At 35.2% G+C, this 27,609-nt stretch overlaps 1 protein-coding gene across 9 annotated transcripts in view; it reads left to right on the top strand.

Moving 5' to 3' along the window:
• Positions 1–27,609, top strand: part of COL24A1 (collagen type XXIV alpha 1 chain) — a 348,320-nt gene that overhangs the window by 73,627 nt on the left and 247,084 nt on the right. For 8 of the 9 annotated variants that reach the window (XR_006886072.1, XM_046645896.1, XM_046645897.1 and 5 more), the window contains 4 exons: positions 4,439–4,492; positions 7,866–7,910; positions 20,659–20,712; positions 22,743–22,787. Coding sequence is in view for 8 of the 9 variants with exons in the window: in XM_046645896.1 (XP_046501852.1) it covers positions 4,439–4,492; positions 7,866–7,910; positions 20,659–20,712; positions 22,743–22,787 (198 nt within the window). In the remaining variant the exon portion in view is untranslated. The remainder of the gene's footprint in view (positions 1–4,438; positions 4,493–7,865; positions 7,911–20,658; positions 20,713–22,742; positions 22,788–27,609) is intronic. The other variant, XM_046645900.1, reaches the window with a different exon arrangement.

The raw sequence follows: 27,609 nt of genomic DNA, 5'->3' as shown, positions 1-27,609 counted from the left end.
AATCCATGACTTCAAAATATACTACAAAGCTATAGTGATCAAAACAGCATCATACTGGTACAGAAATAGGCACACAGATCAATGGAACAGAAGTGAAAGCCCAGAAATAAAACCACACATCTGTGGATACCTAATCTTCGACAAAGGAGCCAAGAGCATACAATGGAGAAAGAAAAGTCTCTTCAGTAAATGGTGTTGGGAAAACTGGACAGCCCATGCAAAACAATGAAAGTAGACTATTATCTTTCACCATACACAAAAGTAAACTCAAAATGGATCAAAGACTTGAAGGTAAGACCTGAAACCATAAAACTTCCAGAAGAAAATATAGGTAGTATACTCTTTGACATCAGTTTTAAAAGGATCTTTTCGCATACCATGTCTTTTCAGACAAGGGAAACAAAAGAAAAACAAGAGGACTTCATCAGACTAACGAGCTTCTACAAGGCAAAGGAAACCAGGATCAAAACAAAAAGACAACCCAGCAACTGGGAGAAGATATTTGCAAATTACCTATCTGACAAGGGGTTAATTTTCATAATATATAAAGAACTCACAAAACTGAACAACAACAACAAAAAAACGATCAAAAAATGGGCAGAGGATATGAATAGACATTTTTCCAAATAAGAAATACAGATGGCCAATAGGCACATGAAAAGATGTTCAACATCATTAATCCTCAGGGAAATGCAAATCAAAACTACACTAAGATATCACCTTACACCCATTAGAATGGCTATAATTACCAAGATAAAAAAACAACAAATGTTGGAGAGGATGTGGCAGAAAGGGAACCCTCGTACACTGCCAGTGGGAATGCAAACCAGTGCAGCCTCTATGGAAAACAGAATGGAGATTTCTCAAAAAATTGAAAACAGAAATACCATATGACCCAGCTATCCCACTACTGGGTATTTATCCAAAGAACTTGACATCAACAATTCAAAGAGTCTTGTGCACCCCCATGTTCGTTTTAGCATTCTTCACAATAGCCAAAACACGAAAGCAACCCAAGTACCCATAGACTGATTGGATAAAGAACATGCGGTGTGTACACACACACACACACACACACACACACACACACACACACACACACTGGAATACTATTCAGCCATAAAAAAGACAAAATTGTCCCAATCCCAACAACATGGATGGACCTTGAAGGTATTATGTTAAGTGAAATAAGCCAGATGTACTCCATATGATTTCACTCATAGTGGAAGATAAACACAAGAACCAAGAGAACAGTTCTGTGGTTACCAGAGGGGAAGGGGGTTTGGGGGTAGGCACAAAGGGTGAAAGGGTGCACTTATATGGTGACTGACAAATAATAATGTACAACTGAAATTTCACGATGTTGTAAACTATTATGATCTCAATAAAGAAAAAAACAAAGAAACCCCCAAAAACAAACAAACAAAAAGAATATGGGCTTTGAGTTTGGCAGGCCTGCCTTTTTTGCCTTAACCCCTCATTTACTAGCTTTGTGACTTTAGTTGTCATTCGACCCTTCTGTGCTTCATTTTTCTTATTAAATGGTGATAATGAAACTTAGCTTTCAGGTAGTTATGAGAACTGCCTGAGCCTCAGTGCCTAGCATACAGCATACACTTTCTCTGCTATTCTATCATTATTATTATTATTTTTTAAAGAGTGGCCCTGAGCTAACATCTGTTACCAATCTTTTTTTTTTCTTCTTCTTCTCCCCAAAGCCCCCCAGTACATAGTTGTATATTCTAGTTGTAGGTCCTTCTATTTCTGCTGTGTGGGCCACCCACCGCCTCAGCATGGCTTGATGAGCGGTGCTAGGTCCACACCCAGTATCTGAACCAGTGAAACCCTGGGTGACCGAAGCAGAGCATGTGAACTTAACCACTCGGCCATGGGACCTGTCCCCGATTCTATCAGAGTTATTGGAATTGGGGAGTTTCTTCCTTGAGTGAACAGTGTCTCTGCGATGTGTTACTTGGCTCTGCGCAGTTTGCTCTCGCTGCATTTTCTCATCTTGCTTCAGTGATTCTGTAACTTGTCTAAGTTCTTCTTTATACCATTTTTGCACTATGTTGTCCAGCCTTTTGTTGTTGCTTTTTTCCCCATTTTATTGAAAATTAAATTAAAGGCTGTAACCCTTTTTAAGTTGTACTTTTAGGTTTTGATGGCTAGCTTCATAAGAGGATTTTTTTAAAAGAAGCAAATCTAATCTTTTTGTGATTGATTTAATTCTTTCCTTTTCCTTTGGGAGTGCTGGAGGAATCAGGAGGACCATTTAATGCTCTAGCTTTCACATTCACAAAGGGTCTCAAGTGTGGACTTTGACATTAACCCCAAATGTGTTAAAAAGACAAAAATATCGGAAACACACTGACAGAATTATAGGATGTTTTGCATTTAATTTGTCCCCTGTTGCTGGACTATATTGTGTGCTAGCACTGTAAATTTATATTTTTATAAATTATGTGATAAATGATCCTTTGACTGACACTGTTGTTTGATTGCATTTTTTGTGTTAAGATAATTACTTTGTTAAATGTAAATGTTTAAAATAGACTATCATTTTTTAACCTTCCTTTGGCGTTTCTTCATGTCATAATATGTAGGTGTCTCAAAAAATAGAAGTGTGTAGGGCCTTTCCTGACCTTTTAGTGGCCCTACTGATGACACAAAATTGCCTCCAAGTGGATATACAACTTTCGATCCAAAAAGCAAAAACATATTTGTCATTTTTTTTATGTTCTTTGTTTCATTACACACTAAATTCTAGGTTAGGGGTAATGCTTTGAGAATGACCAAAACCCCATGTGATTTCTTTGCTGGGTACTGCTGACATTTTATTTCTGTTAGAATCAGCGTAATCATTATCAAGACACATTTGTGAAACGCCTACATAATTCCTCATGGGATTGTTCGCTTTATTTTATTTATTTATTTTTTGAGGAAGATTAGCCCTGAGCTAACTGCTTCCAATCCTCCTCTTTTTGCTGAGGAAGACTGGCCCTGAACTAAAATCCATGTGTATCTTCCTCTACTTTATGTGTGGGACGCCTACCACAGCATGACTTGACAAGCAGTGCCATGTCCGCACCTGGGATCTGAACCGGCGAACCCTGGGCTGCCGAAGCGGCATGTGTGCACTTAACCGCTGTGCCACCGGACCGGCCCCTTGTTCCCTTTAAAATCTTTATTTGTAAAATGTTATGTCTTTACCCTGTACAGGCTATGTTGAGTAGCGGTCTGACTTTTCAACTCCTGAGTTCTCAGTTGATATTTAGTTCAGTGATAAGTGTACACTAGTTAGGGTGTCTGTTTTATTTATAAACAAAACTCCAGTTGTATACATTAAAGCAAAAGTTAACTGTTTTTAAACTTAAAGCCATCTGTTGCTGATGATTCTGAAAATATATGCAGCTTGTCATCATTATTCTAAATGTTTTGGTATCAGAAATACTTTTGGATGCTTCATTTTAAAAGAAAGCTTCCCCATCCTCCAGATGCTTGGCTTTCAAGCAAACAAATTACAGATGTTTCACTTATTAAAGTTATGTAGAAAGAAGCTAATTCTCTCTTTTTTCTCTTTTATTTTGTTTTTTGCTGATTCATACAATCTGTAGAACACAGGGAATTTTAAAGGCGTTTTTCTTTGTCAAGGAGAAGTGCTCCTCTTGCTGTGGCTCCCTGAGTTCTGTTATGTCTCTGCTTATTTTAATTGCTCTGCTTGGAGTGTTCTTTCTCCATCCTCTACTTACCAAGATTTTATGTTCTCCGTAGGCCTATCTCAAGTGTCAGTCTCCTTTGAAACCTTCTAATTCATTCGTTGGAATGAATCTCTTTCTCCTCTGTACTTCTTATAGTCTTTTGATACTTCCATTCTGCCTTACATTTTACTTAATTATATAGATATAGATATAGATATAGATAGATTTTTTCTGCCCACTATAAAATTCAATGAAGAAAAGGATTTGGTCTTGTTGATTTTTATTAGCCACCATATCTTAAGTTACATTCCCTACCTTTTTAAATAAAGTTTTTTTAAAGATTTTTTTAAAATTTTTCCTTTTTCTCCCCAAAGCGCCGGTACATAGTTGTGTATTTTTGGTTATGGGTCCTTCTAGTTGTGTCATGTGGGATGCCACTTCAGCATGGCTTGATGAGTGGTGCCATGTGTGTGCGCAGGATTTGAACTGGCGAAACCCTGGGCCGCCAAAGTGGAGCGTGCAAACTTAACCACTCAACCATGGGTCCGGCCCCCCCACCTTTTTTTTAATGAAAAGATTGATCTATAACTTCTGGAAGAAAAGTAATAAGGTGAGGGGAAGTTATTCATACCATTAACCTTATAATTTCATGTTATTATGAAAGCATTTTAAGTATCTCTGTTTGGAATTACTGGGTGAATATTCAAATGAAATAACAAAGATTATTTGCTTACTTTAAGGGTTTCATTGGCTCCCCTGGAGAAGTAGGACAACTAGGACCTGAAGGAGAAAGAGTAAGTTCATTTTCTTCAAATATTATTTCTAAAGTGATATATTTATGATAATATACAACAGGGGTCATAAATTCATGTCAGGCAGGTCATCTCACTGAGTGAAGCAAGCCAGCTTTAAGAAAAATCACCTACCGGAAATATAATTAGACTTTCTTGAATTTTGTTTTAAGGAAGTAAGGTGATGGAAATATATATGGTTAGCTATTTTAAATTCACTTTTTCAAAAACACAAATTGAAATATTAAAATATCTAATTATCAAAATTTTATTTTGTAATTCATTAATCTTTAATTTAAGTGTCAACTCTTGACAGGTCTTGTGTTTTACAATGCAACATGCAGAAAATAATTCACCCTCAGAAGATATATATTTTTGTTTAATAATGCAAGATGGCTGTTCATAAATGTAGGTATTTGTGAACAAATATAGAATCTTTGCAAAATGGTTTGTTATACTTAAAAAAGTTAATCAAGATATGTAAAGAGTTCTGGCATTCCAACTTCATCATATCTAGTTTTCAGTGCCATATGCATTTCACTGTCAATATTAATTGAAAAAGTAGAAGTGAACAATATTAATTTATTATGCGGTTTGAAAATAGAGAATCATAATCAGAGTTTAACATTCAATTCTATTGTTACATGAATCTGTTCAGGCCAAAGTTTTCATTTCTGGAAAATGATTTTTTAAATGAAAGTAAACCAGATTATTTTTTGCTAGATGAATTTCTCACGTGTATAGTTTATTGAGTGAGGTAAATCACATTTTCTTATAATTACACATGAATGCCCCCACGGAGAGGAAATATTCAGAGTTTAAATGTGCTGTAATGACCATCAAAACGTCCAGTCCGCTTTGGTGTGACAAGGTGAAGATTTTCCCTTGTTGAACATACAAGTCATATTTTTCACTTGCAAAAAATATCTATAGTGTGATCCCACAACCAAACCGCTTAACCACCATATGAAACTTATAGATGATGTTTCCAATTCACCCTGCAAAGAATGAATTGCTTCTTGTTGACACAAAGAAGTGTGTATAGTTTACATTGTTAATTACTCTGCTGCTCATGATGCAATCCTTTCCTGACCTTTTGGCATTAACTTGTTTCTAGTAAATGATGTAATAAATAAACCAAAGTTATATATCCTTGTGAAATGTTATCATCTTGGATTTAGGAATCACAGTATTGACACTGACCATCAATAGGCACACTACCTGTAGTCATACTCAGTAATTTTGATCAGTCAATATGAAAATATCAAGACCTGTCTCAAATTATAAATATAAGACCATCTGTGATTTTGTACCTTTCGTGGGTACTGTGTCCTAATACTGTTTGGCCACTTTAAAATTCTCATTCAAACTGTGAATGATATGGCTAATTGGGTGTTGTTATGTTATAAAACATTTAAGTAGAGAAAGGCAAAGGAAAATAATACAATGCTAACCACTCCTGAAAACAAATGGAAAGAAAAAGTCCTTTCTGGAAGTCAAAAAAGTGCTTATATAATTCTGTCTGCATTATTATTAGGTTTCCTGCTGAGATTGAGTGAAGCTACTAAAGTTTTAGGAAATAATCTTTTAAAAAAAAAATGTTGGCTTATTGTATAAAAAAGTATAAAGTCGTAATGAAATGAGTCCTATTGCTCACCTATGAACTTTTCTTTATTATTATAAGTTTTAGGTGTACAATGTTATGATTTGACATCTGTATACACTACACAGTGCTCTCACCACAAGTCTGGTTACCATCCACCATCATACACTTCACCCCCTTCACCCATTTCACCTACCCCCCAACCCCCTTCCCCTCTAGTAACCACTAATCTATTCTCTATAGCTGTGAGTTTGTTTTTGTTTTATTTTGTTTCTTTCGGGGTTTTTTTTTTTGATTCCACATATGAGTGAAATTATACGGTATTTGTCTTTCTCTATCTTACTTGTGTCACTTAGCATAATGCCCTCAAGGTCCATCCATGTTGTCACAGATGGCAAGATTTTATTCTTTTTTATGACTGAGTGGTATTCCTGTGTGTGTGTGTGTGTGTGTGTGTGTGTTCATGTTCTTTATCCGCATGTTCTTTATCCATTTATCCATCGATGGATACCGGTTTTTTCCATATCTTGGCTATTGTACATAATGCTGCACTGCACATTTGTTGTTAGTGCCATCCTTGTAACCCTGTGTATAGCAGTGTGAAACCCTGTGCTGTCTTTTTGCACCATCCTCTCACTTTCCAGCATTAACTCAGACAATGCTCTGCTGCTTTTCATAGGATTTTCGTGGCCAATTTTTTCAGAAGTGGGTGGCCACGTCCTTATAACTCGTCTGCCTTAGTCTGGAAACTCCACTGATACCTGTTCACTATGGGTGCCTCTGCTGGTATTTGAAATAGTGATGACATAGCTTTCAGCATCGCAGCAACTTGCAGCTGCCACAGTATGACAACCGACAGACAGGTGGTGTGGTTTCCTGATCACAAAATGAACCACATGCTGCAGCAGTGAGGGTGCTGAGTCTTAACCACAAGACCACCAGGGTTGGCTGCAGTGAGCATGGGGTTGCCTGTATCTTTTTGAATTAGTATTTTCATATTCTTTGGGTAAATACCCAGAAGTGGAATAACTGGATCATATGTTAGTTCTATTCTTAATTAATATTTATATCCTTTTAAAGCATTTTATACTTTAAGCTTTGCAACATGGAGAGAGAGACTTGTCTAAGACTATATACAGGTAGTAAGAGCAGAGGCAGGATTTGAACATAGATATTCTGGCTCCAAAGCCTGAGTGCTTAAGTACCATGCCCTACTGCTTTCTACATGACCAGAAATCCACAGATTCCGTGGAATCTAGGCACAACATGATCTTGAGCACAGTGATATCATCTCCTTCTCTCTGCTTTGCCTTTTACTGTAAGGCTGCTTCCCCATTTGGTTGCAAGATTGGCAGTGCAAGGGCTAAATGTGCCTTTGTTTATGTCCAGCCAGAGATAGGGAGACGGAGAGGAGGTAATTGTCCCTTAGGTATGGAAAATAAGGCCTTCCTGTTTGTCTGGTTGTACCAACTTTGGTCGTGTTCCTACCTCTCAACAAATAACTATCATTAGAGGAATGTCAGGCTCCCCTTTGGAAGTACAGATGGGATGGATTCCTGAATAAAATCAGGATTCTGTTATGAAGAAGAAAAGGGGCCACTTCAGTTAAATTAATATATTGAAGCTTTTCCGAATATCACACCAGTTTAAAGATCAATTTATTTATCTCCTTGGCATACTTCATTAATTGGTGTTTGGGAAAAAAAAGATCTGTAATATCTCACTCAATCATTTATTCAAGAAATATTTACTTTTGACTTTTCTACATTCTAGGGTGTTCCTGGGGTCCGTGGAAAGAAAGGTCTTAAGGGAAGACAGGTAATTTGATTCTTGTTTCTTGAGGTTCCGTTTAGAACAACATAATCTAATTATTTGCATGTTTCTCACCTATTAAAATATGAAGGTAGTTGTTGTTCTTGTTGTCCACAATCCATCTCATTCAATGGAGTTGAATTTTTGCTATTTTAACAGTCTATCAAATAATACCTGAGAATGTAAAGGAAACTTTAAATTAAAAAGTAACTTGAGGGGCCGGCCCCGTGGCGCAGCGGTTAAGTTCTCATGTTCTGCTTCTCGGTGGGCGAGGGTTCGCTGATTGGGATCCTGGGCAGGGACATGGCACCGCTTGGCAAAAGCCATGCTGTGGTAGGTGTCCCACATATAAAATAGAGGAAGATGGACATGGATGTTAGCTCAGGGCCAGTCTTCCTCAGCAAAAAGAGGAGGATTGGCAGCAGTTACCTCAGGGCTAATCTTGTCAAAAATAAATAAATAAGTAAAATAACTTGAAACTTAACACTTCTAATCCATTTATACACCAGTGGAAGAGACCCTTATTCCCCTGAAAAGGCACTAAAGTGTCACAGAAAATAGATGAACAATTTAAAACACTGGCAGTAACATCATTCACCCTCACATTTTAGAGGTTCTTAAAATGCCTGCTTCAGATGTTAGGTCAGAAACTAGTTTGCTACAGCTTCTTATATTTTCAGATTAAAAAAGAAAAGTCAAAGAAAGTAAATTTTGCCAGATGATATAGTAATGTCAGAGATGGGAGGAAATTTTGACATATCCAATACCCCATCATCTAACAGATGAGAAAATTGTGATTCAGTGAAGCATCTTCAGGTTATCCTGGCTGAGTTGGTATAGCTCATTAGCTATCTGCTTTTCGCTTGTGCTGTTTTTATCACTATTCAATGGTACTTCCTAGGGTAAGACATTCTGTGCTACACTGTGCTCCCTAGTCTCTGAGGAAGGAAATTGAGTTTTTCATAACAGCTTTTCCAAGGTTTTGGTGTATATAAATAAAATATTGATGATAATGCTAAATAAAGGATTACAAATCTCACCACAATATTTATATCCTTTTAAAGCATTTTATACTTTAAGCTTTGCAACAGTTCCTGAAGACAGATTAGAATAGGTATTAATGTCACCATTATATAGGTGAGGAGAATGCGCTCATTATGTTAAAAGACTTGTTCAGGGGCTGGCCCTGTGGCCGAGTGGTTAAGTTCGCGCACTCCGCAGCAGGCGGCCCAGTGTTTCGTTAGTTTGAATCCTGGGCGCGGACATGGCACTGCTCATCAGACCACGCTGAGGCAGCGTCCCACATGCCACAACTAGAAGAACTCACAACGAAGAATACACAACTATGTACCGGGGGGCTTTGGGGAGAAAAAGGAAAAAATAAAATCTTTAAAAAAAAAAAAAAAAGACTTGTTCAGAGTCACATAGTTAAAATTGGTAAAAATCAAGAATTGAGTCCAGTTCCTCTGAATAGAAAGGATCCTGCAGGATCCTTTTCCTTACTCCCTAGATATTTCTGCTGTCTGTCTTCTACTCACATTGTTTAAAAGAGCATGATTTATGTTTTCATACCCTTTGGCCAAAATGTGATAGAATTATTTTAAGGTTTCACTTTAAGCCTTTTAATGTAGTATTAAGATAAACTTACCAAACTGTCAAGAAATAAAAAATAAGCCATTTTGTTTTCTTGTATTTATGTTCAGCTTTAAAGTTGACCTTACAGCAATTGTAACAAGACAAACTGTTACCATCTCCAGTACCGTCATCACCATGTTTTATTCTCAAGCACTCTGCTAAATATTTTGTATGCCATCCCATTTAATTGCACTCTATTATACTTTGAAATGTTGGTATGTTATTTCTTTACATTTTAGCCCTCATGCACATACCCCAACAGAAATACCTTTCTATTTATCGACTCATCATGTGTTAAATAGCTCATCTAAATATGCAAATGTGGGCTGTCTCAAAATTGACAGTAGGTGAGGTTTATCTTCTTTATTTTTGTTTTCTCCATTCTGTGTCTTTATTTTTTTGTCCTCCTCTTATCGAAGTATGCTATCAGTAAAAGAACTAATAAAGTTATTTATGCTACTATATAAATTACATCAAGTGCTTTAAGTGTTACCTTAATCTGCATAGTGGAATTTTAGGCATTGGTGAGAAAATGTTTTTGTAAAGCCTCTGTGGTATATCACTTAGGTAGCTACCAACTTCATTTATTAATATGGGCTGGTCTTATATAGATATTAATTTTGTCTTGGCAATGTATTTCTAGTTTCTAGTTTTCTACTCTGTAGTGGGCTGTAAAGTTATCCATGGAAATTTTTAGATAACTTCTGGTTTCTTACCCTATAGAGAATTATAAAATTATCCAACAGATGCTGTTGAATTCAAAAGGGGAGTTTAACAAAACTGTAGAAAAATCGTGAATGGAATGATTACTGGGTTCTTTGTTTGATTGCACTCTTCTTTATATTACAGAATTTGTAAAGTTCTTTGGCTTTGAAAATATATTCCTTTGTAATAGATTTAGATCCTTAGAGAAATTATATTTGAAAAACACATGTATCCCATTTTTCCTAAATAGTGTTTATAATAGAAAATTTGTCTGGTGCTGTAATATGTCATGTATGCTATATCTACTTTTTCTTGTTTTTACCACAAAATGATTTGGCCATGTTTATGAGGAAATCGTTGTACTTAGAGTAAGATACAGTCACAGCCGCAAGTCAAATTATGCCAAGGCTGACCTCAGAGACTTTTCCAGAATATTATCCTATGTATAAATGCTCCCCTATGTCCTGTTTATTATAAGTAAAATCATCTTCAAATAACTTTGACATTAAGTAAGGGCAAACATGTTAGCATGGGATATTAGGCATCATGGTACAGTTGGATTTCAGTTTAGAAGGTTAAATTCCATGAGCAGAATGATCACTTATTACTGTTTTAATAACAGTAAAAGGAAAATATCTTTGATACTATTTCCACTCTCTTGATGTGGAAATTATTAGATGTGTGGAATACAAATATGACCACTTTCTCTTGGTAATTTATTCAATTATGTATGCTATTTGTTGTTATATATGAAGTAGATATTCAAATACAGAGGCAGAACTAAAGGATTCCAGTCCATTATAAAGAAGACAACAGAAGCTTATACATCTGAAAGGATATGACAGAAACCTGGAAATGCTGACATCTGAAAGTACCCATATCTAAGAAGCTTTTGGCTATGCAGATGTCAGACTGTTACTTCCAATTTGCTGCTGGTTTCAGAGCTAGTTAGAAGTGTGGGTTGGTGCTTAGGGTATTCCTTTGTGGATCCCATGTTATTTCATTTACTTTCATTAGTATGAATATTATTAGAAGATGTACTTTATTAAAATGATCACTCCCTTTTAGTTAACTCAGTTAGTCTTTCTGTGTGTTAAATGAGCTTGTTTCCTTAAATTTTAGGTAGATAGAAGTAGTCAATCTTATGATCATAGAATATGATTCAGTTTTAAATACTTATTATAACGTGATTTGTAGAACAATAGTAACTCTTTTTAGATAACTCCCTAAGTTTTATGTAACATTTTACACTTAGATTTTGTAAATCTCTGAAATATAGGCCAGAAACTGCTAAAATGAATTACTTTACTTTCTCTGTTATGTATGACATGAAACACTCTGACAATCAAAATAGTGAAGGTAATAGTCATAGAAAGTTCAAAATCCAAGTTCAAGTCTTTCTAAATATTAATCAGGATGAGCTTCTTTGGACTACTGAGTTGATTTCTAACCTGTGAACTAAAGCTCTGTGTTTGATGTGTATAGTTTACAAAAATACTAAGATTTTTGTGTGTGAAATTTTTACGTACACATATATATCATATCTTATATACACATAGCACAGAAACATAGAGGAGTAGTAAAAATCTTGTCCAAAATTGTTCAATGAGTTAGTAACATTGCTAAGCTTAGATCTGGAAAGATATTGCTATAAATCATTTGCTCATGCTGCTGTAAATCATATGCTTATACCGCGGGCCAAATGATCACTTATTTCCCTGAGTAAACACTAAGCATGGAATTAAGTTGTTGTGAACCAAATTCCTTAGTGATGTCTGTATTTTTTAAATGAAATTATAGACTTACAAGTAAGAGATCTCTTCTCCTAGATAGTATGAATATTATATGAGTGCTATTGAAAATGGAGACATTTTAAAATAACATATTATTTTGGTTATTTAAGAGTTATTTATTATTGAGCCACATACTGGTATTTTTAAATTTAATGTTTGTGTTAAAAGTTATTTCATTTTAAACCTTATTTCCCAGAAAACTCCTTTTTCCGCCAAATAAAACATTATGTTTCTTCTGTGTTTAAGATTGAGTTGACATTTGTAACACAATGTGTTTTGTTTTTTCAACCAGGAAAAGTAGGAAAACTGGTTTTTTTGGGATAGAATCAAAGAATATGTAAAAGTCGTTATATTAACAAATCCATTTGTTCCTTTGTCTTAGCTTGTTGTTATTTTAGAAGTTTTTTTCTTCCCTGTATTATGGCTATTTTTGATTTCAGGGTCTTAGTATAAGGTACTTGTTAATCAGTACAATCATTTTTAAAGACCTCCTGTAGTCAGTTACGTATAGTTAATGTTTGTTTACTCATGCTTTTGGATACTGAAATATAGTTTTTACCTCAGCCTCTCCTTCCCTCCTACACTCCCCATATGTCACAATTAGATCGAAATCCTTATTGTCAGTTAATATTAGAGGATAGCCATGGGGCTCTAGGTACCTTCAATAAACCCAGCCTTTGAAGTTGGGGAAGCCCAAGAGGCTGTTAATCCATTCTTTTTGCTATCTGTGGATACAACTTGAATTCATCTCAAGGTTTTTCTCAGATAAAAACAAGGTAGTAGGCAGTCTTTATTGAACAGGACTCTTTTGAACACTGTAGAACTACTGTTCTATTTTACGTGCTTTACTGTCTATATATATTTGAGAAGCTTCTTGGAACATATCTGATATGAGCCAGATTCTTTAAAAGCATAAAACCATCCACTGATTTATAATGGAAAAGAAGAATGCTGTTTTTTAAAAAAAAAAAAAAGTAGGGGAGGCAGAGAGAGAGGATTCCTATGCATTTATTAACTTCAGATTTTATATATATTACCTAATTCCAAGTGGCTTCCATTTTAATGCAAAGTTTCCAAACTTCATTCTGTAGTGCTACAGTTAGGAAATTCCATAGTTGCTTTTTAAAAAAGCATTTTACAGAGCTCCCAAATTAATTTAATCAGTAGTCTCTTGCACTGAGTTGGCTGTGAAAATTTATATGACTCCACAGCCCAAAATATTTATACCAGAACTGACCAGCTGCGATTGAAGATAAACGTGAAATTGGAGATGGGATTTACTCTCGACAACACCGACAGAACTGTTGTCAAAATTTAGAGGTTTTTCTAAGGACTTTTTCAGACTCGATAGGAATAGCTTATAAATAATTAAATCATATTACATTTAAAGTTTTGACAAAGAGAGAAAGTGTACTCAGTTTTCTTCCTATGAAAATCAAAGTATCACAGCCTTAGAATGGTGGACAAAATAACACCCTTAAGGTGACCAGACTTCAGAGATGTTTACTTTTCTAAGTATAGAAAGGAGTGTCTCCTCCTCTTTTCTCATATGTCTTTCAGTTAGAAGAGTCTATTTAAAGTAAACTGTATTTTAACTTCTAACTCCAGTGTTAGAATTTCAAAATGTAAAATTCTTCTGTTTGACATCTGTTATTAGTTTCTATCCTTAGCCTAAGACAATTTTAAATACGTGTTGCACGGTAGTGTCTCAGATACATATATTTTATGGAGAATTTAGAGACAGTGTTTTCTTTGTCCCAGGAGAAGGTTGCAGTTAATTTGATCATAAAGAAAGTACTACTGTTGCTAGAGCATTATGAAAAATTGCCATTAATTTTTAAGTGATTCTGCCTCTTTCACGAAAAATGTATCTTCTGAATTCTACTCTACTGCGCATGGTCTGTAGTAACTATATTTGGCTAATGATAAGCTTGACAAGACGTAGAAAAGAGCCCAGGACTTTGAATTAAACCCATTTTCAAAGTTGAGACAGCTACTGAGAAAAGAAACACCCAATGAACTACAGCTGATAATCTGGGGGAAGTCCAGGCAGAGCGTGATTTCACAGAGCTAGGACACCAGCAGGTGGAAATTCAGGCAGACACTTATTTTCAGGGCAGATAATGGAAGGGAATACTAAGAGAGTCTTATAGCTTATCAAAATCAGAAATGTGAATGCAAATATGGCAGTGAGGCTTGGCTTGGGTTCAGGGACTGTATTCTCTGTGTGAGAAAATGGCAAGAATAAGGTGGGGCCCTTATGATTAAGGGATAAAACATGACGTTGTGTACCAAAACTTGTTTCTGGATGCAAGAATAAGGCAGATTGCAATTCCCAGAACTGGAGTACAAGGTTGTAACCAGTCTTTAAGAACAAGGCAGGAACTTAAACCTGAGAACTGTGGCCCAGATCATAGCTAGGTTAACAGTAAGCTAAGTCTGCGAGAATTGGGCTAGAACTCCTTAAATTCTTACCTAAGTTTAAAATTAAATTGTCCAGCTATCAGGACATGGTTGACCTAAATTTTTCTACCTGTAAGGAAAAGAAAAGGACAGAGACTGTATCATCACTGTAGCCTTTTTCTACAGTAATCATGTTTCTTTTTTGAAGGATTTTAAAATATCAGGATTTCTTGGTAAGATGTATTCATGTGTAGACTATGTAGAAGTAACTACTAGGTTTTATTTTAGCATTTATAAACCTAGGCAAGTTAGTCTGATCTTCTCTTTTTATTGCTTAGTCTTGGAAAAAGTTGAATTTGTTTTTGTCGGTAATGCCTGTTTAGTGAATATGCCTTTTATGATCATTTTTATTTATCTTCACTTTAGACTGAATATGTTGTTTCTAAATTATTGTTCTTTAGAAAAGAGGAAAATATGTTCTTAGTTAACTGTAGTCTTTAACAGAAAAATTTTGCATTGCTTTTATTTTTAAAAATTCTATAAATGTAGTCATTCACATTTTATGGTTATTTTGGTCCTCATATTTTTGTAATTATTTTACATGCAGTATTTTTTCTAATTCTTTGTAGAACTAGGAAGATAATCCTTTTAGTAGACTTGCTAAGCAATAAGTTTTCCTCTCTTCCAAGATATTTAGATATATTACCAAGTATAGTATCTGTGTGTGGTCTAAATATTAACACCACATATATATTTAGGGATACCAAGTCTAGAATACTTCTTTTGTTCTTAGTGTTTGCTAACTACCGTATTTGATAACAGTACCATTCTTAGACCCAGGCAAAAGAGAAAGTTGTTCTGGGCTCTGCACTTTAGAGAGCCCTACATATCACCAACAAATAAATGTATTTAAAAAAACACATGCATGCCCTTGTCACTCAGGATCCAGCACTTAGCATTGGCAAAGTATGATGTGTAATCCTGGACATCCTCTTGTTACTGTGTATTAGTTATCTATTTCTATGTAACAGATTACTTCAAGTTAGTGGTTTAAAACAGCAATAAATATATATTATTTCTCATAGTTTCACTGGGTTGGAAATTTGAGAGTGGCTTCTTAGGGTGAGTTTAGCTTAGGGTTTCCCATGAGGTTACAGTCAAGATTTTACACAGGACCACAGTAATCTGAAGGCTTGACTGGGGCTGGAGGATCTGCTTTTATGGTGGCTCACTTATTGGCTGGCCAACTTGGTGCTAGTTGATGGAAGGCCTTATTTCCTCTCCAGGGGAACTCTCCACATGGCAATTTGAGTGTCTTCATGACGTAGTTGATGGCTTCCACCAGAGTTAGTGGTCCATGAGAGCAAGGTGGAAGGAAGAAGTGCAAGGTGCAAGGAAGAAGTCACACTGTCACTTGTATATTCTGTTGGTCACATAGGCCTGCTATGATTCGAAATGGGAGGGGAATATACAAGGGCATTAATAACAGGAAGTGAGAATCATGGGGGTCCATCTTTGATTCTAGCTACCACAATTTAATTATGTTCGGATCTTGGAGAAATTCTTCTCCACATCTCTTGCCTATAACCTCATGTCTGATGCCATGAAGGTTTGTAGGTGGCACCAGTGCCAACATTAGAGACAGAGACTTTCAAGATTGTAGTGAGTATCTCAGCAGACGGTAGAAGCACTTAGGTAAGAGGAAAGATGAATTAATTATCTAATTCTCCTTTCAGCATGAATGCAGTATAATCTTGTATAATATAGTACTGTTTCCTGGTAATCGAAAGCTTCTATTTTTTTGCTTGTCTTTGTGTTCTGATTTATGTGTTCAGAGGAAGTAGAATTAGTGCTGTTTGCAACAGCTACATCCAGAGACTGAGAAACGTTTTGCATTATTAAATAATTCATATTACTCTTGAATTTACATTTCATAGGTATAGACACAGACTTCAGGAAGCATGATAAAAATTCTTTACGTTAGCAACTAGATGGATATGAAATGCTAGAATGGTGAAGTTTTAAAAATATAGATATTTAGATTAGACAGTTTGTAAAGGAAATATAAAAAGTTTAATTTATGTAACTAATATTGATATTAATTATAATTTGTAATAGAAAATAAAAAGCAGTAGAAAATCTTCAAAGAGGTGACCTACTTAAATTTTAAAAATCTAGAAGCAGTGTGAGTAGTCATATTGAGCATTATTACCACATAGTGAAATTTGCAAATAAGACTTTACATATCCTCTATTTAAAGATTTAATTACCAATGTCATTAGTTTTTTGTTTATTGCTGCATAACAAATACCACAAACTTAGCAGCTTAAAACAACACCCATTTATTATCTCACAGTTTTCATGAATCAAGAATCCAGTTGCTACTTAACTGGGTCTTCTGCTCAGGGTCATATGGCTGCGATCAAAGTGTCAGCTGCCTGCAGGATCATCTAGAGGCTTTGTTGGGGAAGTGTTCATTTCTAAGCTCATTCAGGCTGTGAGAAGAATTCACTTCTTTGAGATTGTAGAATTGAGGGCCCTGGCTTTTTGCTGGCTCTTTGCTGTAGGCCAACCTCTGGTCTTATGGACTGTCCACAGTTCCTAGAGGTCACCCACGGTTCCCTGCCATGTGGGCATTTTGAACACAGCTGCTTACTTCATCATAGAAGTCTCTAGCTCCAGGCTGCTAAGATGGAGTCTTATATAGTGTAACATAATCATAATCACATCAGTGACATCCCATCACCTTTACTATTTTCTGTTTGTTGGAAGAAGCAAGTCATAGACCCACGTACACTCAGAGGGAGGGTATCACACAAAAGCATGAACAGCAGGAGGTGGGAATCATAAGGGGGTCTTAAAGTCTGTCCACTACACTGATCAAACAGTGGAAGTAGCAACAAAATTATTCACAACTTGAAGAGGTCAAATGAAATTCCTGAAATATCATATTCTCTATAAAATAAAATTTTATAACTGATCAAAACAATGAAAATGTAAAAATTAGAATTATGCACAATGCAGAAGCAACAGTGTAACTCTGGCATGCTCATTAGCAGACAATTATTTTGTTCATGAAATTGGCAATTAGGCAAGAAAAGCAAAAACTTGAACTTTCTTCTGGATGATAATCCTGGAAAATGGCCATTATATTCTTTGGCAGTGTGAGGAGACTTCTAGGAAGACACAACTTGATTTAAAGTAATGGTTATCATTTTCCACTAGGTAAATATGAGAGAAAATTTAGTATTTCATTTTTCAACAAATTCTTTCAAGTGGAGAAAGAAACTGTAGAAGCTATCTTTTGTCTTCTGAGTTCAAAGGCAAAGGGTTTTGTCTCTATTGTTCTGTATTTCACAACCAATCTTGAAGGTTGTTTTTCAACAGTGAAGATTTGTGGCTGCAAACATATAGGTTCATTATTAAAGGAAGACAGACCCTCTCTTGCATTAAAAAAACAAAAAATCATGCATGTAGTTACTAGAATTGAAATAACTGACTAAATAGCAAACAAGCAATGACGTATTCAACAACATAAAAGATTGTCATGATGTGTGTGTGTGTGTTTCGTAGGGAAGATTCACCCTGAGCTAACATCTGTTGCCAGTCTTCCTCTTTTTTGTATGTGAGCTGCTGCCACAGCATGGCCACTGACAGATGAGTGGTGTGGGTTCGTGCCCAGGAACTGAACCTGTGTTGCCAAAGTGGAGCACACCGAATTTAACCACTAGGCCACTGGGGCTGGCCCAGCATGAGGTTTTTTAAGAAGAAAATATATATTCATTATATAGCCAAATATAATGATGTTGTTTGTGGCATTGACTGTACTTTTCATAAAACAAAGTATGTTTAGATTTAGTAGAAATTACTTCAAAAATTGATGACACATGGTCCACATGTAAGAAGGATAAAAAAATAATAAATGATTTCTATCTAGAACACAGAATTAAGAATAAAATGAAATGTTTAATGGGTAGTAAAGTGAGAAGAAAAATAATACATAAAGATTTTAAAAGTAGATATTACTTAGTTCAACTAAATTGTTTCAGTGGCAAAGTCAAGTGGAACTAATATTTATTATACATCTTGTTGAACTAGCAGAAGAATAGGGAGTGAAATTAGTGAGTATTTCATTGTTTTTATTTGGATTGTAGAAAGTACAGGTTTTGTGATAAGTGGAGAACTGATCACAATTCTCTCCCTTTTCCCCTCTTCTAAGGGAGAAATCACTAGTTTTGTGGGAAGCTGAACTGGAGAGCAGGTCTTCCCACTGGTTGAGGATGGGGGCCAATCAGTCCCAAAGAGTGCATCCTCTGGGCAATCCTGAGTGAGCCCCGAGGATGTTTTCAGCAGTCCTGCTCCGCATCTTGTTCAGACTGATTGTGTCTTCATTCTTTAAGAAAAACTTTATTGAGATACAATCATTTACCATAAAATTAACCCTTTTAAAATGTACAGTACAGTGGTTATTAGTATATTCAGAGAGTTGTGTAGCTATCATACTAATTTTAGAACATTTTCATCACCCGGAAAGAAACGCTGTACTCATTAGCAGTCACTCCCCATTTCTCCCCATGCCACGGGCCCTACGCAACCACTAATCTGCTTTCTATCTCTGTGCATTTGCCTATTCTGAACATTACAGGTTAATGGACTCATGCACTATGTCCCCAAGTCTTTATTATTTCACCGAGGTTTCTGGAAAACCTACTTAGTATCTATGTAAAAAATCAGTCATCTCTTGTGTTTCAGATTTATTACAGAATTTATCCTCTACTTTTTCCATTACCTGTGCATCATTAGTACTTTCAAATACCCATATTAGCTCATACCAAATAGAATGATGTATTGCAGATTTGTGAGCTTGTTGACAATAGAATTTGACTTCCAAGGACAATGAAAGCAAAACGCCTGCCTGAACTTCAGCTAACTTTGAAGGGGGTATGGCTACAATATGTTCAACTACACAGATGGTTTTTGCATTATCTTCTGATTACAGAATAAGGGAAACTGCTTCTAGTATGAGTTAACTGTCTTAAGAAACGTCATACTTTTTTTCTGTTGTTAAACCATCTTTTAATCTTAGCCTATTCATGTTCGTACCAGTAAACTAGTTTTTTGGCAATCTGTTAAATATATAATATTTAATATTGGCTTGCCTAAATAAAGAAATTATAAGAATCTGATAATGTACTTTTATTTTTGTGTCTTATAAATATTCAAAATGTTGTTAATAATAAATCTTGTAAACCATTTGGTAAAGGTAACCTTTTAAGTGAGCTTTAAAATTGTTAAACCCAGTGGTAAATCTTTAGAGAAAAACTTTAGTATATAAAGTAAGAGTAACTGAGTAAGTGAGTTATTTTACAATATAATTTATAATGAGAAAGTGTGTTACTTTACTAATCTTCATAGTTTTACAGTGTAGAATTTTTGCTAGGTGTTTGAGAAGCTTGATTTTCAGTGGCATCGCAGTTTATGTTTGCAGTTTTTTATGTGCCTTATGCCTTTCCCCAATGAAATAGTACTTAAATAATTTTTTTTACATGTTGTATTGTATCTTGGAATTATGAGTTAAAGTATAGCATGATAGAAAGAGCATTGACTTTGCAGTCAGACTGCCTCCATTCACATCTCAGTCCCAGCCATCACCAATGGGTGCGAGTGCCCTTGCCTCTCTGTGCTTTAATTTCCTCAACTACCAAGTGAGGATATCAGTACTCATTGATTCGACCTGTTATGAAGATGAAATGAAGTAGTGTGTATATAATAATCTGTATAAAGCCCTTAGCACATGCTAAGTGTGCTAAACACATGCTTAAATAATATCAGCCATTTCATTCTTTGTGGTGTGGGTATAGGAACAGCATAAAATAGCAGAGATAACTAAGGGATTGATCAGCCAGAAATCTTGCATATATTCCCTCTCATTCAGTGAATCTTTATATAATGATGAATAAATTCCTATTTTCTCCAGCTTAGCTTTCCTTATATATTATGTGGCATTTAAAGTAATTTTTACAAAATATAGAAATATTATATTTAACAAAATCGATGAAGTGTTATGCAATACAAATACAAGTTTTTATTGGACTACAATTTAGGGGTTAGGAAATAAATATTTTCTATTACTAAATTCTTTATCAGGAAACATAGCAAAAGTGAATTCTTTATCTATGTTGGCTTTAACAGCATTTCTTCCTCTTTCCCTGGGCCAGGGTTTTCCAGGTGACTTTGGAGACAGAGGCCCTGCTGGTCCTGATGGCAGTCCTGTGAGTACAAAGTGGTGGTGCAGTCTTGCATCTGACATCACTGAGACTCCAGAGCAACTGCACTTGCCATCCTCATTACCACATTTGTGAATAAGTATTATTGACCAGACAGTTTCCATACCACTGTGCACATTTCAATTTGTGATTTTTCAACATGGGAAATAAGCCAAAAATGTCATAAATAAACTCTATCTTGAAAGATCATCATTAAAATTAATTATATTGACCATGTTAAATGTGACTGCTTAAGTAAAATGTTAGAAATATATGATCACAATACTGACTTGTCTATCTGGGGAGGTGTTGAAGAAGGCTTTCATTTACATGAATATACTACCAAGCCTCATGCAAAAATTGTGCACTCAGTGATTGCTCTTTTGGACTCAAACTTGTCATTCATCTGCCTTACTTTTGAGTATTTTATAGAGAAGTCTTTTGGGGGATGGTTCAGATATCAATATTCAGATCTGGGAGTTACCATTCAAAAATTAATTTAATTATATTATCAAAGAATGGTGATGGATTGCTGTTTTTTGATACTAGATAGAAAAATCTTCACTTTTTGCTCTCAAAGATCATCCAGGAACTACTCCCCAATCTATGCCATGCATCAATCTTTTCATAAGATTTTAAGGTGAATTAGAATCAACCACAAAATCCTTGTAGCCTAAAATAGGAATAGTTCCTATGTTTAGATATAGGTAAATTACTAACGTTTATACTTAAAGTAAATGTTTGAAAAACAGTTTCTTTTTATTTCCTTTTTCTGAATTATAACTATATTAGCTTATTCAGTTAATTTAGCCAAGGTTTTATTTGTTTTAAGACTTGGCAGGTAAAAGAAGAGTAGAACTGATTTCCAAATAAATTGTTAAAAACTTGAATGATGTTTTAAGTAGAATGCTTGTGGTCCTTTTCTCCCCGTGATTCTGGGGAGCTTCTTATTTCAAGCATAACAGAGTAAGCATTATTTACTTTTTTCTTTAATACCATTTATGTACTTGCATACCTGATGTGAAGCCAGGTGATTTAATTTTTTATCAATTAGATATACATGAAGTTTCTTAGGGTTAGACTCCTACCATATTTAAAATTTTTCTTTTTGAAATCTGCTCTTTATTTAAATATAACATAGTCCTTCCTGAAGAGCATTTTCAGCCTTTAAAATCTTTAACCTATAAAAATAAACTGGATATTTTTAGTTTGTCGATTTATAATTCTCTTTATTTTATACTATGCCTTAGTTTCAAAACAGAATTTGAAATGCAAAAAAAAGAACTATTCTTGTACCTTGTACCATGTAAATAATGTAACAATGACCTGGAGTGGATTAAGAATTATCATAAAGACTATAATGACAAGTGCAAAAGAGTTTCGCAAAAACCCATCACAAATCAACTGGAAAAATTAATATTAATAATTTAAAATAAATAAAAATGTTTATATAAATAATTTAACAGTGTTGGTAATTTATTACATTTGTATAGTGCTTTATGAGAATTTTCAAAACCTTTTATACATATGACAGTTTTCATTGTGACCTTTACAATGAGAATAAATATTATTATTCTTGTTTTATAAATGAGAAAACTGAAGTTTAGAGAATTTAAATAATATACTTCAAGAGAGTTGATAGTGTTTTACAACATCTGAATATTTTCTTCTAACCCTATATGCTGACCACCTGTCTTTTCATACAGTGTATAGGTTGGTTATGTCTATAATGCTGATTACTAATGGGATTTACATAAGATACATAGGAGACGTAGAAAAGTCTATATCCTAGGCTGGGCGATAGTTCTCTCGTCCAAAAGCGTGAAGCCAGGGGCACTTTTGAAGAACATAAAGTGCCACCAGAGATTTGTACTTCTTAGAAGGATGCAGAAGAGTAGGGAAGTTTTAGAAGTTAGCTGTAGAAGAAAATAAAATTTGACATATTTTTTCCTAGAATTTTTTGTCTTCATCTTTAGAAACTACACTTAGTAGTTTGGCATCATCTCTAACCGATTTTGCACATTTATTTTACATAGGGACTCGTAGGTAGCGTTGGTCCTCCGGGATTTCCTGGACTTACAGTGAGTATCAAATATCATCATTCTTATAAAATATTTTTTGTGGGTTTATAGTTGTTAGATGTGTTTTTAAAACTAGAAAAACGAGAAGTTTTAGTGTCATTTTTGGATATCAACTTGTTCAAATGTATTTCCTTACCAGATGTACGAATTAGACCAATAATATAAACCAAGAAATTAATTATACTTTATGATAAACTAAAATAACAAATTTCTACAGATTTATGAGTACATATGTATTTATGTATGTAGAGGCATGTGCTTTAGCATTCAGCTGAGCTGAAAGCAAGACTGACAAACCTTTATGAAATGTAAGGAGTCTAATGAAGATAGAATCTTAAAAGTAAACTATTTATATCCATAAAATAGTAGGATGTGACCATGAGCAGAGGTAACATGTTCCTTAAAAATCAATTTAGAGCTTGCTCTAACGTGTGAAATAGGTAATTAAGACCCCAGAGTTTTATGCTGTAAATTATAGCCACAATATTTTTAGTTGGTACCTGAACACAGGTCTTCTGACTCCAAATCTAACGTTCTTTCCCCACCTTCACTGCCCTAAGGCAGAAGGTGACAACTTGGCCAAAGGAATAAGTCAGGATTTCAGTTATTGGAACTCTGAAGAAATCAGCATAAGTTTTAACTTGCCATTTGGGGATGATGAGTATAAAATTAAGAGTCAGAAAACCTGAGTGAGTCTAAGAAATTTAAACTTTTCTCTTACATAATAATATTAGTATAGCAATAGTAATAAAATTAGCAAGGACAGCTCACTTTTATTTAGTATTTTCTATTTTCTGTAACTAGTATGTGCTAGTCACAAGTGATATGTTATTTAATTCTCAGAACAACCCAGAACCACTTAGTCTATAAGTGTTGAGCCCAGGTTTGAAGCCAGATTATCTATATCCAGAGTCCAAAATTCTACCCGTTGTGCTATGCCACCTCCGAAGAACTTAGATTACTTGAAAATGTATACCGTCTCTCATGAGATTTCTTTAGGCTTCATGAGAAGCTCTATGTGAAGGTGGAATCCAAAGGGCCAATTTTTTTCTCTCAGAACTTAGAAGGTTAAACCTGTAGGTGGTAGTCAGTGGCCTTATCAATGGGGAGAGAAAGGAAGCAGAGGAAGGGAGTTGGACTCCAAAAATATTTTTCATGCATTCTTCATTTAGCTTACTAACATCAAGTTATTTAGCTCAGAGTTTCTGCAATTACAGTTAAGATTAAGACCAAAATTCTTAACATGGCCTAAGATGTCTAGACTGTTTTGGTTCTTATCTGCATCTCGAGAACATAGTCTGTGCACTAGCAAAGCTGTTCCTTCTCAGATGCCCTGCAGCCTCCCTACTACATGGCCTTTGTACTGGTTTGTATACCTGAAACACTCTACCTCTACTTTTCTGCCTTGTTGTTAACTCTTATCCACCTTTCAGTTCCTGGGCTTAGCACAGTGCTGACACATAATAGTGCTCAGTAAAAAGAACTGCTTTTTCTGTCCTTTCTCTTTCTCTACTCACCCTTTGGTAGATGGGAAGAGATTCTACAGAAAAGAAAATGACTAAGGACACTAACAGTCATCTTTGTAATCCTCTTCTCTTCTACATTGATATAGATGGCACTGTATACTTTTTGAAGTACTTTCCCATGCATATATCATTTGTTCCTCAACAAGTAGTAAAGTAGATAGAGCAGGTATTACCACCTCCAGTGTATATTATTTAATTTTTTAATCAAAATAATGTGTGCACCTACTGAAGTATCAAATGCTGAACTAGACACTAGGCCTAAAAATACAAGTAAGATTTCTATTTTTGACAACATTATAAAATCTAATGACGTAGAAGGAAAGGAAGCAGTATCATACAATGTGATTACTGCTATAATGGACTAAAATTAAGCCACTGAGTAAGGAGCAATTTGTGTGATCTCAGAAAGTCAGAGTAGCTTTCACAAAGGAGACGTCTTTTAAGCTGTGTCTTAAAGACTGTGTATGAGTGGGGTGGGGTGGAAAAGGGGACAGGGCTCTTCAGGCAGAAGAAGACTCATTCAAATGCACCGAAGAGGGGAAAAATGGAATGCTTGGGAAATGGAAAGAGGAGTAGCAGGATTGTAGCCTAGGAGGTGTGGGAGGATGGGAGTGGCGTGGAAGGAGGTGAGGTTTTGAAGGTAATTGAGAGACATTATGTAGAACCTTTATATTTCATATTAAGTAGTTTATCTACTTGTCCAGAACTGCAGCCTCTGCTTTCTCTCTCAAGAGTTACCTTCCAGCAAGTATAGTTTCTGACAAGAAATGGTATTGCCTTCTCTAAATTATTTTTTCCCTGCAGTTGATTGTTATTGTCATTTGCTTTCTTAACTGCACTAGTGACAGTGATTATTACCTGTCAGTGTGGGTGGGTATGGTTGAAAAGCACAATGTGAAACTCACAGTCTTGGGCCAGCCCGGGGGCACAGCGGTTAAGCTTGCACGTTCCGCTTCGGCAGCCTGGGGTTTGCCGGTTTGGATCCCTGGGGTGGACATGTCACCATTTGTCAAGCAATGCTGTGGTAGGCATCCCACATACAAAGTAGAGGAAGATGGACACGGATGTTAGCTCAGGGCTGGTCTTCCTCAGCAAAAAGAGGAGGATTGGTGGCTGATGTTAGCTCAGCGCTAATCTTCCTCAAAAAAAAAACCAACATAGTCTTTTCCACAATATGCTCACTCATGTGAACTCTAATTAGCCAGTGGCTGCTGTTTTTATATAAAGAACCTATCTTTGTGTCTGTTTCTTTGACTGACTTTGACTTAAAAGTTCTCGATTATTTATGATGGTGTGAGAGGCTCTTCTCCCTCTAGTGATATATCCCAGACACTCTCAAGCTCCCATGCATGAAAGTATATCTTCTGTCTACTCCATCTTCCCATGGAAGAAGAGTGTGATAAGTTGGGAGTACTGAAGGGCATTCTGATTATCTTTGTGGAACTGAAAACTGCTCTTAACCTATCATGGATCGCTTTCGGAAGGCTGTAGTTTGTGACGAGTAGGATTTTCCACACAACTTGTGACATGCCACAAAATGTTTGATGTTTCTTGGAAATCTCTATATCCATATCATTTTATTTTTTAATTCTCTATTTTAGCAAGTCTTTCATAACGTATATGTTTTTTGATATCTCCCAACACTTGCTAATTTGTGATTTTTCTTTGAGTCATTAAAAAGTAAAATAGGATATTGTGCATACAAAGTACATTCATCTGAAGATGCCAAACTATGCACAGGAATATATTTACTGAAACAAAAGTTAAAAATATTATATTGTCTATAGAAAAAACAACAGGACAACAAAGAAATATTTGTTTGTAAGATATTCCTTTCCATATTTACATGATTATTGCTGCAAAATTTCCAAACAGATGTTTATTATGTTTTTTGAAACTATCATAAATTTTAAAGCTATGAACTTTGAATAAACTAGCCATTGTAATTATAAGAATGTTTGTTTCCTATTGACAGAGTTTGTAAACGATGTATTAATATTGCATATCTGTTTGTTAGGTTGGAAAGTATTACTCTTTGCCTCTCACAGTCCCATATGTTTCAGGATTAAACATGTTGGAAATAACTTATGTTAGTTATATTTCACAGACTTTAGGACTCACTGAAAAGTAAAGACATCATATTTTCCATTCTGAAATTTGTAGTATTTAAATGTAGACTATTAGAAATACTTTGTTATGTCGGGAGATACAAGTCTAAAAATCACTATTTTAAATTTTATTTTTAAAGTTGGTAACTTCCTCCAGTATTCATTCCATACTTTCTTTTAAAACTATCATGTACCTTTTATTATGTTGGGTCTGGGAAATAAAAAATGACTAAATTATGCTTCTGCTCTCACAGAATGCACAGACTAGAAAGACAGAATAAAAAAGTACAGTACAGTATACTCAGTAGTGTAGAAGAAGGGCATTCCAGTAGTGTAACCATATCTTCAAAGGCTTGGAGCATGAGATAAGGCAGAGCGTGTTCCGAGAATGCAGAACAGTCCATTGTGGCTAAAATGTTGGATTTGGAGGAAGGAGAAGTAGAAGAGGAGGGACAAATGGGAGGAGATGAGACTGGAAGGATTGGTGGAGCCTGGTAGGAAGGGCTGGGATGCTGTCCTAAGAAATTTGGATTGTAACTATAAAGTTTCTGCATTGTCACAGATATACCTTGAAAAGTTCCTTATTTGAAAGCCATTAAAGGAAGATTTAAACCAACTTGGTCTTTGAGGATGAAGGATGATACGGTAGCCAAGTACAAAGAAATAATAAGAGAAAGAAAGAAAATTGAGGTGTCAGTGACCCAGAAATTATAACTGATCCCCAAACCATCAAGAGATGTCCACCATTTTTTCAAATTTTACTTTCAGATACCCTTATTGTTGTTACTGTCTTTTGTCTTCTAAAATGCCATGTTGAAGGAGTTTTTCTAAGTCTCTTGCTTGCAGGAGATGATAATGGTATTTATGTTTTTGAGGAATCTTGCATTGGAGCATTAAAACTGAGAACCTTGACATTGGTGACTACGTCTTTTTCATCTTTGTTTCCTCAACAGTACTACAGTGTCTGGTACATATTATGCCCAATAAATGTTAAATGATGAATGAGTGAGAGAAGCCCAGAAGAGCAGAGTCTTGTGTTCTCAGTTTATCCTTGAAATTATGGTAAATTTTCTCATTCTGCAAATTTCAAATCATAAAATAAAATCATTGGAATGCCTGGCACGTAGTAACTGCCTGGTAAATATTTATTAGATAAATGAGTGAAATAAAAATCTAAGACAATCAAAG

Source organism: Equus quagga, chromosome 18, assembly GCF_021613505.1.
Source record: "Equus quagga isolate Etosha38 chromosome 18, UCLA_HA_Equagga_1.0, whole genome shotgun sequence".
NCBI classification, from domain to species: Eukaryota; Metazoa; Chordata; class Mammalia; order Perissodactyla; family Equidae; genus Equus; species Equus quagga.
This window is presented reverse-complemented; position numbering and strand designations above follow the sequence as displayed.